We start from the raw sequence: 15,000 nt of genomic DNA on the forward strand, positions 1-15,000 counted from the left end.
TAGGCCAATTATATACATCCTGTCGTGGCACGGAGCCATTTTAAAACTCAAGCGCTGCATTAGTGCAGTAGTATTTTGACACTTTGGGGCTCAATTTTCCAATGAAATGAATGTATTAGTGATGAATGTGCTGCTTAGAGGATGTTTGTTTTTTCCACGCTTCGCAAAAAGTTTTCCATGGCACAGCTCTGGGAATCTACTACTCGAACCACAGGGCATCCATCATTTTGTCACTGTTCTGCACTCGGCCACCTAGGAAATGAAAGGGAGAGAGCAAGAGAGAGGGAGAGAGAGAGGGAGGGAGAGAGGGAGGGAGGGAGTGCGAGAAAGAGCGAGAGACGGAGAAAGGGAGAGGGAGCAGGGGACTAAGCAGCCAAATTCTCTCTCTTTATTCCAGACTTTGAGCCTTAAATTGCCCACTCAAACAAAGCCTGGGTCCAGGCCTTAGAAGGGGTGGTAAATTTGACAGTGACGTTTTAGTGTGGGTATCCAGGGAGGTAGCCTGTCGGTTGGGGGGCAGTGTGTGTGTGTGTGTGTGTGTGCGGGGGGGGGGGGCTGGTAAATGCTGATGTAATTAACAGCCTTGAATCCTTGACCTGTGACCTCTGCCACCTGACGGACATTGAGGCTCTGCTGGAGCACCTGGTGGAAGCGACCCCCGGCCTGCAATACCTGAGCCTGCTGGGGAACGAGGCCTGTCCCAACCAGCTGGTCAGCCCGGACAAGGACGACCACGACTACCAGAGATACAGGTCAGTCAGTCGCCACAGCGGAGCACGGTGATGATGTCACACACACACACACAAAACAGTTTTTGGGGGGTCTGTTGAGGAAATTACAGTCACTTCTTGTTGTTGACTTGTTTACATTAATTGTGTTTTTCTTTTTGTACAAAATTATATTTTTTAAGACATTCTGGCACAAAATGAGAACATCCGAGATTGTGGGTCCAACCACATTGCACTAAAAGCTTTGTCAAGCCTCCCCCTCTATATTCTGGGTTGCAAAATGGATTTCATGTGTGACTAGTCACTGCCACAAACGAGTGTTTACAGCCCTTACTAGGGGAGGTGATGCATTAAACATCGAGCCAATCCTTTAGCCATGCAATGTGACCAGCATTTGTCAGGGTCCTTTACATGAAACGCAATAACAGGCAAAAAGCATACTCTCTTTACTCTGTTCTAGCTCTAAGTGCTTGTTTCTGACTCTGTGTTTGGTATTAATCATTTACCACCCAGGTTTCTCTCCCTCTCTCTCTCTCTCTCTCTCTCTCTCTCTCTCACACTATGTCTCTCTCTCTCCCTCCCTCCCCCTCTCCCTCCCCTCTCCATCCATGGTTGTCTTGGTGCTTAGGGAAGGCGCACTGTTTTGACTGACAGCTTCTGTGGGCCTGTGATGTAATATTCATAATGTGTCACATAGTAATACATCAATTTGAGGGTGATGCAGATTTCATGTCTGACAAGGTTAGGCAGCAGACGGGTCGTGACAGGACTGGCCCAGGGCCATGCATACCCTAGCCCCCATGCCCTGAGACCCAGCTCTCTCAATTACCCAGAGAAATGCACGCTCTCTCCCTCTACTGCCTCAATTAGTCCAATGACACAGATGCACACACACACACGCACGCAAGCACGCACGCTACCCGCACGCAACTTTGGTCCTGCGTGTCCTATTAGAAAGGACAATCAGCCACCGCTGTACAGTTTCACATTTGTCGTGAAGAGATCAGCAGTGTTATGACAACAAGAGGCCCCTGGCTGAAGCCTCTCTCTCTCTCTCTCTCTCTCTCTCTCTCTCTCTCTCTCTCTGTGTGTGTGTGTGTGTGTGTGTGTGTGTGTGTGGAGAAGGAGGAAGTCTGACCTGCTACCATGGAATGCCCCCACAACACTGAGCCTATTGTTGCGCCCCATGTTTAAATCTTGTCTCAAGTGACATAATCTGCTTTGCAGATCTGTGGTTCCGGGAGTGATCAAAGGCTCTGTGTGGACGGACAGTTCTGCCTCAGGTGCCCTCAGCACCACCTGCGCTCCCCCAGCCCCCCCAGCCCCCCCTCAAACCCCATCTGCTCCAACCTCGTAAAAAATATTAAAAAAAATAAAATAGAAACGGTTCCAGACTCAAATGAATCGTAATCTAGTGACACAGAGAGGCCTGGTGAGGGTATTATGAGCTACAATGGCATCGTTGTCTAGGCTTTGTCTAGCGCCGTGTTCGACTTTCTCTCTCTCTCTCTCTCTCTCTCTCTCTCTCCCTCTCTCTCTCTCTCTCTCTCTCTCTCTCTCACTCTCTCCCTCTCTCTCTCTCTCTGTCGCAGAGCCCCTCTGAGTCCTATTTTTATATTTTACATGAATGCCCAGACGCGTACGAGATACGAATCGTCTAAATTTGAATTCTAACGCAGAGTCCCACTGACGCCAGTTTTGTCCCCCCCCCCCTCCCCCGGTGCAAACGGCCCACCCTCGGGATGATAAATACGGGTGGGCGATGCGCGCCGGGCCGTCGTCCCTCCTCCTCCCCCCTCCCCACCCTCCTCCCACTCTGGTTGGACAGCGTCATTAATATCCCCTAGCGGCTGATAGGACCTTGTCATTGGCTGTGACCCCGGGATGGGAGGTTACCTGTGTGGGATGACCTCTCTGCGCGTATCCCAAGGGCGTTTTCACATCTCATCAGGGGAGATGCCATCAACACGGACCAGGTGGAGGTCGGAGGTCGAGGAGGACTCGGGTCCGCGGGTCCCTTTCCACAGAACGCCGGACCTCACATTGTTCTTTGGGCGCGGCGTTCCGTCCACATAGCCTTGTGTCTTTGGTATCTCCTTTCACACCGGGGATATTTCCGTGCCGTCGTCAATCCGTGGCTCCCACCCCCCTGTGATCCCGGGGCGCTGAAAAGGCGACGTCAACGTTTTGGCATCTGCCTTCATCACTGTCGTCATCATCATTTTGTCACAACCCCCCCCCCCCTGGCATGAGAGCTCTCTGTGGGACCTGTCTGTGCCCCCCATCCCTCCTCACCCTCCACTTAGGTGCTGCCTGTCTGCCTGTCTGTCTGTCTGTCTGTCCATCTATCCGTTTGTCTGTCTGCCTGTCTGTCTGGCTGTTTGTCTTTCTATCTGTCTGTTGTCTGTCTGTCCATCTATCCGTATGTCTGTCTGTTTGCCTGCCTGCCTGCCTGTCTGTTTGTCTGTCTGTCTGTCTGTCTGTCTGTCTGTCTGTCTGTCTGTCTGTCTGCCTGCCTGCCTGTCTGTCTGCCTGTCTGTCTGTCTGTCTGTCTGTCTGTCTGTCTGTCTGCCTGTCTGTCTGTCTGTCTGTTTGTCTTTCTGTCTGTCTGTCTGTTGTCTGTCTGTCTGCCTGTCTGCCTGTCTGTCTGTCTGTCTGTCTGTCTGCCTGTCTGCCTGTCTGCCTGTCTGTCTGTCTGTCTGCCTGCCTGCCTGTCTGTCTGTCTGTCTGTCTGTCTGTCTGTCTGTCTGTCTGTCTGTCTGGCCCTGGCGTGCTGGTCCCTCCACCGCCCCCCTGTCCCGGCTGTGAAAAGGATCTGTTATCATCTGTGTATTCCAGCCATTATCTCTTGACGGTTCCTCTCCCTCCATCAGCGAGAGATAGAGAGAGAGAAAGAGAGAGAGAGTCTGAGAGCTGAAGGGAGATAGCTGCGTTGCTGGCGGAATGACAGCCTTGGCAGATGGGGTGTATCTCCTTTCATTTCTATTTATAATTTTGTCCTTTTTTATCAGCTTTGAAGGTTAATACATTAGAGATAGCATCGCCATTAAATCTGCACTGTGTAAACAAGGCTGCCTTTTAATCTTCCGCTGATATTACGTGTGTTTTGCAAATTGGAATTTGTGCCATTTGATTTGCATAATCACGATTTACATGAATAACTTTTTTTGCTTTGGCAGTCTCAGGAGGTGCAAATTAATATGGCACAAATGTGTTGTGATGTGTGGTGTTGAAGGGCGGCTGGGTGGTGGATGGTGCTGGATGGTGTTGGATGGTGTTGGATGATGTTGGATGGTGTTGGATGATGTTGGATGGTGTTGTATGGTGGTGGATGGTGTTGGATGGTGGTGGATGGTGTTGGATGATGTTGGATGGTGTTGGATGATGTTGGATGGTGTTGTAGGTTGGTGGATGGTGGTGGATGGTGTTGGATGATGTTGGATGGTGGTGGATGGTGTTGGATGACATTACGTCTTCCCCTCAGGTACTTCGTTCTCCATAAGCTGCCCGGGCTAAAGTTCCTGGACTCCAGAAAGGTGACCAATCAGGAGGTGACGGAGGCGGAGACACGAGGGGCCTTCATGAAGGTGGTCAAGCCCAAGAGTGACATGGTGAGTGACCCCTGGACCTTCCAGATCAAACAGGCTGCTCTTATCTGCCGCGCAGTAGGAAGAAGCGTCTCCGCCTCCTGCGAATCTGTTCCACCGCAGAGAGATGAATCCCTCAAATATCAACCCAGAAGAGTATCTAGTCATAGTTCTCCAACCTGCTGGGGGTCGATCAGCTGTTTAGCCTGCCGAGGCTCGTCTGAGGAAGTCTGGATGGGCAGAGCAAACTCAGGGATGGGGGGGGGCCTGTAGTAGCCCCCCCTCCGCCTGACTGTTAGTCTCTCATTGCAGGGGTCCTATACCCTTTCACTGCATGGTCCTATGAGCAGTGTGTCTTACCAAGACCCCCTCACCCCTGATCTAAGTCTCTCTTTAACAAGTGTGTGTGTGTGTGTGTGTGTGTGTGTGTGTGTGTGTGTGTGTGTGTGTACAAGTGTATGTGTGTGTGTGTGCGTGCGCGTGTGACCGACCACGTCCTGACCTCATTCCGTATGCATGAGCCCAGATCAAAGTGGACGGGCGACTGTCCGTTGGCGGTCGTGTCACCCGGCGTGACAGGGCTGGCCATCGGAGCGACAGCTCACGTACACGCCGGTCAAAATCACTTCATTATCCCGGGCCGGTGCACTTATTCCCCCTGCCCTCGTCTAGGGCCGCGTACACTAATTACCGTTTGGGATTTGATATATGCCCCCTCCTAGACCTCCTCCTCCCACTCCCTCCTCTCCACCGCCCCTCACCCCCCCACCACTCCAACCCTTCTTCTGCAACAGCTTTGCTGAGATTTGATTTCATGTAATTGTAAAGGTCATGAAATATTCACTGTTCACGCAGATCAGCCGAGTCCCGTGGTCTCCGCGTCCCCGGAGCCTTGCCGAGGAGTCTGGAGGTGCTCATTGATCCACGGCAAGAACAAAGCCAGCCAATGACAGGCCAGATACGCGATGTGTCAACACGGAGTTCAAAAGTGCACAAGGGGGGAAAAGGAAAAAAAAGCGTTTAGCGTTTATCGTTTCAGACGATCAGCCTCAATACTCTTCTCTCTCAGCGCGAGCCCGCGCGGCACTTTGTTCCTGATTCATGGTGCGAGTGGCCAGCGAGAAGGGAAACATTGGGAGAGTTGAACCCCAGTCTGGCGTGTGTGGTAGATGTAGAGGACTGGGAATGATAACACTGTTCATCCACTTTATATGAAAAGAAGCAGAGGACTTTTTGGCTGCGCGCTGGCAGGCAGGAGTCACTTTAGAGGAATCTATTTACAGCTGCTTAATGCTGCCCAGATGGGCCCCTTTGTTGCCACAGATTATCTTCTAGCTGATTCTAGTTGATATTGTGTAAATCTTCTTTTCTGTGCGTGTCTGTGTGTGTGTGTGGTGTGTGTGTGTTTGTTTGTGTGTGTCTGTGTGTGTTTGTTTGTGTGTGTGTGTATTTGTGTACGTGTGTGTGTGTGTGTGTGTGTCTGTCTGTGTGTGTGCGTGTGTGTGTGTGTGTGTGTGTGTGTGTGTGTGTCTGTGTGTGTGTGTGTGTGTGTGTGTGTCTGTGTGTGTGTGTGTGTGTGTGTGTGTCTGTGTGTGTGTCTGTGTGTGTGTGTGTGTGTGTGTGTGTGTGTGTGTGTGTGTGTGTGTGTAGTTACAGAAAGCTGGATCTTTTATGTTTACCCCGCCCCCCTGTATGTACTGGATATCTGTTTTTCTCCTGGTTCCAGATTGTTTTGAACGTTTCTGTATTCTGCTCTATCTGACTGTTATCCTCAACAGAGACCAGAGAACAGACCAGTAAACTGAGTCCGTAGTGAGGGAGGGGGCGGGGCTCTGGAGACGTCACGCCGGCGTTTTCCGCCAGGTTCTGTTTTGAGTTGGATGAGACGTGATGTCAGCCGTAGCAGGCTCGCTGGGGCGCGCTCACCCCCCGCCTCTAATTGGCTCCATCAGCAGAGCCATTGTGTTCTGACCAATAGTGCGGGTCACCAATTAACGAGCGCCGCCAACAAAACCAGAGAGGAGCAGGGAGATGATGGCGTAATTAGGTGTTTGTGTTGCTTTTAAGTCTGGTACAGTGGGGTGTCTGGTACAGTGGTACAGTGGGGTGTCGCTCATAACTGCAGAGCACGGCGTCTGGAGTTAGCTGGGTTACAATGGCGGGTAATTAGCTGTCGTTCTGTCTCTCACACTATTCACATGGCCTCCATCAGTGGCCTCAAGTCAGACACGTCACATCTCTGAATGTCATTTGCAGTCTAACAAGGAAAATCATTCCACGTTTCACAAACAGTTGTGAGTTTAATCAAAGAACAATTCTAGGAGGATGAAGCTATATCATCAATGTCATACTCACATTAGACGATGCTAATCGCTCTCCAAGTCAAGGCATCAGAGAAGCTGTTCTTTGCTTTGCCTGTTTACAGTATGATGATCACAGACTTCACTGTACTGTACATGGTGGGGTTGATACAGGCCCTCTTGTGGTGGATCAAAATCAGAAAAAGACCCCATAACTTTCCGTTGTTCATGCTCTGAGCGTGATGTATTGGAACAGTTAATGGGAATGGTACAGTATGAAGGAAACTCCGGTGAACTTTCGAGACCTCTTCTTGAGTCGTGTCAGAATGGAGTGTGACCACAATTTAAACTGGTTTTCAATCATGCCATTATGGCGTGGCACCACAGGACAACACATGGTTCTGATAAAACAATTACGGGCTTTAGTACAATATGAATACCATAACTTTTCATACATTCTTAACCATTTCCAAGTCTCTTAAATTATATCCAGAGAGCTGGCTATAATGCCCACAAGCATGCACACGCAGGCACACAGTTTCTCTGAAAACGACAAATCCGCCTGTACTGTACGTATATTATGTACAGTAGTCTCAGCTGGGAGTCGTCTGCTGAGACCTTAATGACATGGAGAAATGCAAGGGATGGCTTGCTTCCTGGAGCCCCGAACGTTCCGAAGTCAAACACTGATGACTTTATTGGCTGGAGGCTAAATTGCCCACTTGTGCTCAGAGTGGGGCGGCGAGTTGTCCACGTGTGGACGCGTAGCTACACAGCTCCTTTGACTGATTGTATTACTCTTGTTCACACTATTCCTCCCCAGAAACCCATAAGACCAGTGTCTCTAAATGAGCTGTCTCTGTGAGTATTTTTGTGTTTATGCGTCAGCCTGTGAATGCCATTGGCTGTGACTGTGACTGAGGTCATTCTTCTCAACCATAGTAATAGGGACAGCATGGTCTTGTCTTTCTTCTACTGGACTTTTTGAGTCACATCACGGAAACAGAGAGCTAAATACAGTATGGAGAGAGAGAGAGACAGAGAGAGAGAGAGAGTGGTTAGAGAGTGAGAGAGAGAAGGATAAATACCTTAAGTAAACAACAAAAGCGAGGGCTGTTGAAGTGTTTTCCTAAAGCTGCAACAGAGAGCAGAGGCATCGCGGAGAGCCTTGAGCTGTATTTTGGGAAATTGGGCGTGTTGGAATGCCATAATGTGATAATTCTCTTTGAGGACTCAGAGGTTATGGAATGCAATGGCGTTAAACCACGTAGAGCCATTTAGACTGGCCCAGGGCTGCTTTCGGAAAATACATGTGGTTCACTGTGGCTCGGTTTTCCAACCTCCCTCTGCTCTGCCACGAAAGCCTCATCGTGCTGCTGAAACCTTGGGTTAAACTGACCATGTCTATCAAAACACGTAGACAACACGTTCTGTTTTCAGATCCTGGGCACCGCAGCTCAGAAAAGCATGTCGGATTTGACCGGTATTATGATATTGCGCTCCCATCGTGAACGCTCAAGAGCATTTCACAGTGCATGAAGTAAGCGTTCAGGCCCCCGCGCTGAACGCCGCTTGGTAGCTACGTCAGCCGCTGCAACGGTTCCTCGGGTGTCACTTAGATTTGACCCATGCGGAGAGTTTGACTTGATTTCCCAGCACGGACGGGAGGTTCTCTCCCACATCCCCCCGCGTGTAATGCGAAGCAGACAGGGTCCCGAGGTGGTTCCAGCCAGCTCCCAGCTCCCATGAGCCTCTGCTCTCAGGGTAACGGCCCTCCGATGGAATCGAGGGTGACAGAGCCAGGAAAGTCCTCAAGTGGATCTTTTCACTTCTGTCCCCCCCCCCCCCCCCCCGCCCCCCACAACCCCCTTTGCCGGAGAAGTGAACCTGTTTTACTCAGCAGTTCACATCAAGTTTGTCACAGAAGAGAACGGGCCAAAACTAAAGTAGACCACATGATTCTCAGACCCATGATTGTATGTCCTAAAATGCCTGATTGTGGATCATTTCTTCAGCGTGGAGAAGAGGCATAGCTGTCCTTTTTTTTTGGTGCTTTCTGTTCAAATCTCTCATGTGCCTTTGTAAGGTCTGCTGCCACGTTCATCTCTGCGCTGGAGAATTATGAGTTCCCTGAAGCTTTCAAACATAACAAACGGCTTGCAATATAGCGGCCCATGAATGTGCCGTCAGTGGGTTTGCTGAATCATTTCACTGGATAGATGTGGCCTCTGAGAAAACGCCTGAGAACGCGTCTCTCTGGATCAGATCCTAGCGTACGGATTTCTGTAGAAGTGTTTTACCATTTTCATCAGGCTTAAACTGTACATACCGATAGAACTGTTTCTTGATGCGTCTAATTTAGGTGGCATTACTCCCTGTCTCACCTGTGGGGAGGTGGCTCAGCTAGGGATAGTGCTCAGGAGTGAAGGCTGCTGGCGAGTGTGTAACCATAATCATCTCTGGTCTGCTTTGAGTTCAAACTCGCACGCTTGACAGATTGTGATCTGCTTACAATCACGGTACAGTATGTCCTTATTCAACTCTTACATAACGTCGGGCTATCTGTTCATTACATCATTCAATATTTTTGACCACTTGCGTTGTTTGCAAACAGGTGTTTGCAATGTTCTAAATGCGTTTTAGAAACAGACCACAAGAGATCAGGAAGTACAGTATACAAATAATGCAGACAGAACTTCTGTACACACGGAACTGGAACATGTGATCATACTGTGCTCTTGCTAACAGAGGGTGTGTGTTTCTGGTCGCGGTCTCTCTGTCAGGTGTGTGTATCTGAGCCATGATGTGTCCATGTGGACCAGCTCAGTGTTTGGATTGGCAGCTGGGCTGGACGGGGTCACAGGGAGGTCACGTTCCAGGAAAACAACAGCAATTAGAAGAGGGAGTGACTCACACTGTCCACATAAATCACACAGGCCCTGCACATCATAAACACACTGTAAAACTTTAAAGCGTTGTTTAATTGTAATTAATAGCGGCAAGATAGATTTACGGGCTCTTTCAAAGCAGGGGGACGCGGGGTGTGTGACCCAAGGGTCACGTCACTCTCTCAGCAGAAATGATAGATGTATTATTCCTTTTGGCCGAATGTATAAAAACAAGCAGATGTTTAAAAAAAAAAAAAATCGTTATTGCCAGTTGGAGTGGCCCAGTTATGTGAACTGGTTTTCCCTCTGTTGGTATTTAGAACAGGGGAAAGTCTCTGTGGTGAAACGTATGTTATCTTGATGCCACCTGTGTTTAGCGGCTCAGTTTGACACCTGTCAGGAAACCGTCCAAGGCTAACCGGTATTAATGTCCTAAAAATTTAATGAAATTTCATGAACTTTGACAAATGATGCTATCGCTCACATTCTCATCTTTTCTTGCAAGGACTACTACTACTACTTTATCACTATCATAATATTGAGCTCCCAGGTGTGCCATTCCAAAGGGCAGTACAGTATGTTGTTCCAGTAATGTTCCAGATATGGAATAAACCTTTGGGAATGTGCACATTCTTGCCCCTGTAACGTTGCTGGAAGTTTGCAAAGCCTCCTCTAGACACAGAAACAAGTCAGGGGGAAATAAAAGGTTTCCAAGGTTGAAACCAAACCTTCCTAGAGTGCCTTACAGAAATGTCCCCTGTGTCCTCTCTCCTAAAAGGATCCCACACAACCAGCCCGGTCTCACAGGCCCGGGTCTTCTAACCGGCCCGGTCTCACAGGCCCGGGTCTTCTAACCGGCCCGGTCTCACAGGCCCGGGTCTTCTAACCGGTCTCACAGGCCCGGGTCTTCTAACCGGTCTCACAGGCCCGGGTCTTCTAACCGGCGTGGTCTTACAGGCCCGGGTCTTCTAACCGGCCCGGTCTCACAGGCCCGGGTCTTCTAACCGGTCTCACAGGCCCGGGTCTTCTAACCGGCGTGGTCTCACAGGCCCGGGTCTTCTAACCGGTCTCACAGGCCCGGGTCTTCTAACCGGCCCGGTCTCACAGGCCCGGGTCTTCTAACCGGTCTCACAGGCCCGGGTCTTCTAACCGGTCTCACAGGCCCGGGTCTTCTAACCGGTCTCACAGGCCCGGGTCTTCAAACCGGTCTCACAGGCCCGGGTCTTCTAACCGGCACGGCACGCCGCTGCCTCTGTTCAATTACACTACTTATTAGATGTTTTTAGCTATTACAGAGTACCAGGGTGTGAGTCCCAGAGAGCCAGCCCTATCAGATCAGCCCAATCACAGCTCATCTCCTCTGTGTGTCTCTGGTGACGGGGGAGATGTTGCCAGCCTAATGAGAGCCAGCTGGCCAGGCTCTGAAGAACCCCCCCCCCTCTCTCTCTCTCTCTCTCTCTCTATCGCTGGTGTTTCTGGCTCCCGTGCCAAACTTCGGATCTCTGGCAGAGATAGATCAGTTATTTATTTGTCTTAACTCCTCTAGTTGACATTGACAGAGCTCATTAATCAACATTTCAGCTCTCACATTAGTGTTAAAGTGCCGGAGTTGGCTTTGATGTTAGTTTTCATCTGTGGTCCCATGGCTGCCTCATGCTAAGCCTGTTCTAGATCAGATAATACAAATAGAGTTGCTGCTGTTGTTGTTGATATTTACATTATGCACTTAAATTAATGTTCCGATACCGCTAATGATATAACACAAAACAAAATCGCTTAACCCCTGAAAATAAAGATATGAGAATCCACTATTCCTTATTACCCCTTGAGTAGAAACCAGAGCAGGGCTTTAAGCTAATCACATGCATTGAATCTTAAATGGAATCTCAAAATGTATTAACGTAAGTAGAGATCGACCTTTTGGTCCGTCCTTGGAGCTTTACCTCTAAATTAATGAAACAGTTGATGAGTCTGTGTGGATCTCTGGGAAACTTCCTCTCTGCAGCAGCTGTTAACTTTCATGAGCGAGGGAGACAGGGAGAGAGAGAGAGAGAGAGAGAGAGAGAGAGAGATGGAGGGTGGAGGTACGTAGGTAGGTACCTACTGCAGGTAGCCTACTTTATTAATCTCTGAGGGGAAATTGCACTGTTGCCCCAGTCACATTTAAGTCACATCAACACTAAGTACAAAAGGTGCAATTATAAATACACTGTACACTATACAAACATACTATGCAATACAATATACAAGAAATGAAAATATAAAGATAAACTGTACAATCATGCTACAGAATAACAAATGTTCAACAACGGGAGATATTCCTAGGGACACTTAGGTTGTGAAACACTCAGGAGCTGCTGGCTGCTACTAGCATGGCGCCATCTTGTTGAATGACGGCAGAACCGGGAGACTCCCTTATGCTTGCACAGGCCCTCTTTGTAGTTTCTAAAGCTTTGTCAGACACGTCAGGCACGGCTCGAGAAACTATATTGTTTCCAGCCTCTTGGATTCCTTCCCCCTGACATCTGCCACTCTGCAGAGATGATAAATTCTTGCCTCATTAAGCGTGGGTGTGGGATTACAGGCTGACAACACATTAATCACTTGCCTGTGTGTCAGCGGCCCCGCACCAGCTACAGGCATTGTTAACCAAACTTTTCTAATGTGTCACTCTCCTCCCTGACAGGCCATCATCAATCATTCTGATTGGCAGGGCTGATAGATTACACTATTTATACTTTGTGTAATGAAAGATAGCGTGTCCACCCACTGTCACTGTGGAGACGATGATATAGGCCCTGCCTCGGAGCTCAATGGGGAGAACGTAGAAAAGAGGAGAGAGGGAGAGAAAGAAGACAGCAGGATAGACAGACCTCGGTGCCGCATTGGGAACTTTTAAAGCAGACGCCGTCAAGTTCCTCGCTGGTGGAGCTCCATGTAAATCAGCGCTGCTCTGTAGCCGAACACGGAGTAGCTTGAAGGCAGTCTTCGCACAGCGCCTGTGCTATTGTCATCTGCGTCACTATTGGTGGCAGTCAGCTCTCTGTCGGGGAACACTAGGCTTTGTCTGCCGACGGATCCGGTTTCCCCGTGACCCCATTGAGGGTGAGGCTTTGTAGTCGGCGTCTGAAAGTGAATGATTAGAACAACAGAATAGCAGGCCGCCATGTAACATGTAACCTTCAGTTGCCAAAGCCTGTCGGAATAATGGATAGCTGTTTGAGCTCATTTCCACTGTTCTTGTAACTACAGAACGCACGTGTCATTATTTGACACTCCCTTGCGATAGTCCATGAGAACTTGTGGATGAAATGACACACGTCTAGGGATTGGCGGGTATTCTTCCGACATAATAAGGTTATGTTTCGTTTTGTCCGTTTTCAGCAGTGTCTTTGTCTAGAATTAGAGATGCTCTTATCCCACTGAGGGAGGATATTGGATATGAGTTTTTAGTTGAGACTGCCAGTTTCTTTGTTGGAAAAAAGCAACAAAATATGCAGTCTATCATGTTTTTGACAGGCAGCAAATTCAGGAGTTTTCTTGTGAGGTACAGGTAGCATACTGTCAGGAAACTAGTTAACTAGACCATATTATGGCCTAGCCAGGTAATTTACCCTCATAGATGCAATCGCAAATAACTAGCAGGAGCCCGCATCCCTGACCTGACATTGCTTTGTGTATAATGCAAAATTCAGTGACATGCACAATGGGTTCTGTCAGCTGCAGGATTGAATTCTCTACCTACCGTGTCTCCGTTTGGAGCATGCTGGTCAATTATTCCTGAGGCTGTCAGCGCACGGGAAGACACTGTTATTTAGTGTGTGTTAACTTGGCATCGTTAAGACACTTTCTCGACAGACAATAGCACACCTGAATGTTATTTATTTCGATTTCCAGGCGGGGGTAACCTTCAAATCCGCTGACCCCTCTCCCAGTTTGCGTTTTTTGCAAAGTCCCGCTCGGTCCATTAGAAACGGGAGCTGTCGAGATGAAGGGAATCAAATGACCAACTGTCGTCTAATCTAACGTAGTGGTGCTCAGAACAAGCACCCCGCATTTGTTTGGACAGATTGCTGTGATCATGTGACAGCGGTATGACGTCTTTGCGCACGCACATTAGACGGGCCTGTCCACATGCCATCTCCATGTGCTTTATGAAGGAACATTATCATATATCTCCCTCTCCCCCGGCCGACACGCCAGAGACGGTGCAGCCAGTAGGCAAACTCACAGGCCCACTCTTGAAGTGCAGCGCCATATTGGTGGCCTCTGCTGAGAGATCCACTTCAGCTCTCCACATGAACTAAAGCATGCAACGCTTTTACTGTAACAGGCTGGGCCCCTCTCATCAATATCCTTTATGTGTGTGGCTCAGCCAGTAAATATTTCAACGTTTATTTGACTTAGCCGTATTACCTCTGGGACGACACTGACTTTTATAAGAGATGAGTCGATTGGCTATTAGGCCTGTAGTAAATGTAAACATGTGTTGGTCTCTGGGTTTGAGGCTTAGGGAGCCAGACCAGGCCTGTGGTTAGGATGCAGAGACCGCTGGGGTCAATGTGTGTGTGAGAGACAAACCGTTTCAGGTTTAGTCGGAGTTGAAAAGTCGGCGTGGGCCTCTCAGGTGATGCCTTTTGAAACCTGAGAGGGGAGGAGCCAGGGATGCCGCGCTGCGCTGACGGAGCACGCCATCAGGAGGGGAGAGCCGCTGTAACGACATCTCTGTCCTGTTCCTCTCCCCCCCCCCCCCCCCCCCGCCCCTCCTCTCAACAAGTCATTCTGCTCTATAATGAATGTCCCTGAGGGCTATCCGTAGGTCAGGCACTGAGGGACAGGTAGGGGCCTGACATCTTAAGCCAGATGGTTTATGCATTGCGGACGGGGTGAGGGAGGGGGGGGGGGGGGGGGGCGTGAAGGAGGTAAGATGGAAGGATTTCAGGTCACTCTGCTTGACTTTTCCACCTGACTAACAGAATGGATGGCTTACCAGGGGATTGAGCCGTCTGTTCCGGGGCGTCAGGTTGTCGTGTCCAGAGTGACGTGCTGGTAACACTCTTGGTGACCTCGGTCCTTAGCCGGCTCATCAATTAAAGGACAGCACACCCTTAGCCAGCCGGGGGTCTATAACGTAAAGTTATCACACAGAACATGTCTTGTGTGAGAAATCATCCCGTCAATAGCGCCCCTTCTTCTAGGAAGCCTGTCTTTGTTTAACTGTTTTCTTCAGACTCTCAATTTCCTTTCATGATTTCTTTTTTTACTCAAAGTGTTTGATGCTTCTCAGTTTGTTATCGCTTCCCTATTGAAAGACTTCAGAGGTGGCTGAGTGTTGCTATTCATCTGCGAGTGGAGCTCGGCTCACACTCCTCCGATAACGGCCGTTAGCCTCGCGGAAACTCTCTCACGCGGTTCCCCGACCACACCGGGCCTCCTCTCCTCCCTCCATCCCTCCTCTCCTCTCTCCATCCCTCCTCTCCTCTCTCCATCCATCCTC

The 15,000-nt window shown here is 49.4% G+C and overlaps 1 protein-coding gene across 1 annotated transcript in view; it reads left to right on the forward strand.

Moving 5' to 3' along the window:
- lrmda (leucine rich melanocyte differentiation associated) overlaps positions 1 to 15,000 on the forward strand; it is a 249,172-nt gene that overhangs the window by 160,341 nt on the left and 73,831 nt on the right. Inside the window, exons 4-5 of the mRNA XM_084461593.1 lie at positions 613 to 752; positions 4,213 to 4,339. Of these exons, the coding sequence (XP_084317719.1) occupies positions 613 to 752; positions 4,213 to 4,339 (267 nt within the window). The remainder of the gene's footprint in view (positions 1 to 612; positions 753 to 4,212; positions 4,340 to 15,000) is intronic.

This window comes from Borostomias antarcticus (genome assembly GCF_949987555.1).
Source record: "Borostomias antarcticus genome assembly, chromosome: 2".
In the NCBI taxonomy this organism is placed as follows: Eukaryota; Metazoa; Chordata; class Actinopteri; order Stomiiformes; family Stomiidae; genus Borostomias; species Borostomias antarcticus.